The sequence below is a fragment of the Mus pahari genome, chromosome 14, assembly GCF_900095145.1.
Source record: "Mus pahari chromosome 14, PAHARI_EIJ_v1.1, whole genome shotgun sequence".
In the NCBI taxonomy this organism is placed as follows: Eukaryota; Metazoa; Chordata; class Mammalia; order Rodentia; family Muridae; genus Mus; species Mus pahari.
In genome coordinates this window covers 47,794,515-47,795,833 of record NC_034603.1, presented here as the reverse complement: position 1 = coordinate 47,795,833, position 1,319 = coordinate 47,794,515, and the positions used below count along the sequence as shown (strand labels likewise).

Below are 1,319 nucleotides of genomic sequence, written 5' to 3'. Positions count from 1 at the left end.
GAGAGAGAGAGAGAGAGAGAGAGAGAGAGAGAGAGAGAGAGAGAGAGAGAGAGAGAGAAAGAGAAATCAACCAATCACTCCTAAGTCAACAGTTATATTTTTGTGGCACAAAATCAAACATTAGATAGAGCAGGATTCCTGTATGTCACACAGGAAAGTGTTGCTGTTGAGGGCTGACAGGCAGAGACTGTGTTCCTTTCCATGCCGTTCCTGTGGAAACTCACACCACAATTCTGAAATGGGATTCAAGTGCTGATTTTTGCTTCACCTGTGGAATTGGGGGAGGGGGACTAATCTCTTTAAATCCATTATTAATACACAGTTTTCTGGAGCGTTCCTTTTTCTGAACTAAGGAAGCGGCTCTTCAATAATCTAGAAGCTTGCCGGGCGTGGTGGCGCACGCCTTTAATCCTAGCACTTGGGAGGCAAAGGCAGGCGGATTTCTGAGTTCGAGGCCAGCCTGGTCTACAAAGTGAGTTCCAGGACAGCCAAGGCTATACAGAGAAACCCTGTCTCGAAAAAAACAAAAAAAACAAAAAAAAAAAAAATCTAGAAGCTGTCTTAATTCTCTCAGGCATTGCTCAGATGACTGACTTTAACGTTTTAGGTGCAGTCTTTGTCAATGGAAAAGAAATGACCAATCAGTTGCCTGCGGTTACCTCTGGCTCCACTGTCACATTTGACATCGAAGCTGTGATGCTAGGAACTTCTAACAGCCATGAAGGTGGGAACGCCAAGCTCCGAGTGACCATCAGCTCCAGTAACCGGGAGGTGGTGTTCGACTGGCCGCTGGAGCAGGCCTGCGGCCCTCTTTACTTCGGATGCTCCTTTTTCTACCCCGGGTGGAAAGTGCTGGTGTTTTAGCATTTGAAGGGCTTGGCTTGGCTCTGAGGGTTTGCTGTTTCTGTCCCTAGTTTAGTTGTCTCTGACTTTGAAAAGGTGAGCTTACCTCTCTGTCCACCAGAAATGAAAAGTGTTGCTGGGTTCACCTTGTAAGGTTTCAGCAAGAAGTGAGCTGAGCAATGTGGAGAAACCATAGCTCAGTTTTGTTTTAAAGTACAAATATTAAACTAGCTTTAAAAGTCTGCATCCTTTTTCCACTGTACTTCCTGAAGTTGGTTGTTAGAACAGAAAAATGTCACATTAGTAAGTCTTTATCAAGATTGAAGGCCAAAAGTAAACAACAGAAGACAGAGAGAGGCCAGGCTCCTCAGTGCTCGTCCAGTCCTGAGTGTTCACTCCTCTCCACGCACTGCTCCGTGAGTGTCTGTGTCTGAGCCAGCATCTGTGATAGCCAGTGTTAGCATTCTCTCTCTCTC

The 1,319-nt window shown here is 45.7% G+C and overlaps 1 protein-coding gene across 2 annotated transcripts in view; it reads left to right on the top strand.

Moving 5' to 3' along the window:
* Nucleotides 1-1,319, top strand: part of Crlf3 (cytokine receptor like factor 3) — a 36,546-nt gene extending 35,227 nt beyond the window's left edge. The window contains exon 8 of one of the 2 annotated variants that reach the window (XM_021212815.2): nucleotides 608-1,319. In XM_021212815.2, coding sequence (XP_021068474.1) covers nucleotides 608-864 — 257 coding nt within the window. In that variant the 3' untranslated portion in view covers nucleotides 865-1,319. The remainder of the gene's footprint in view (nucleotides 1-607) is intronic. The other variant, XM_021212816.2, reaches the window with a different exon arrangement.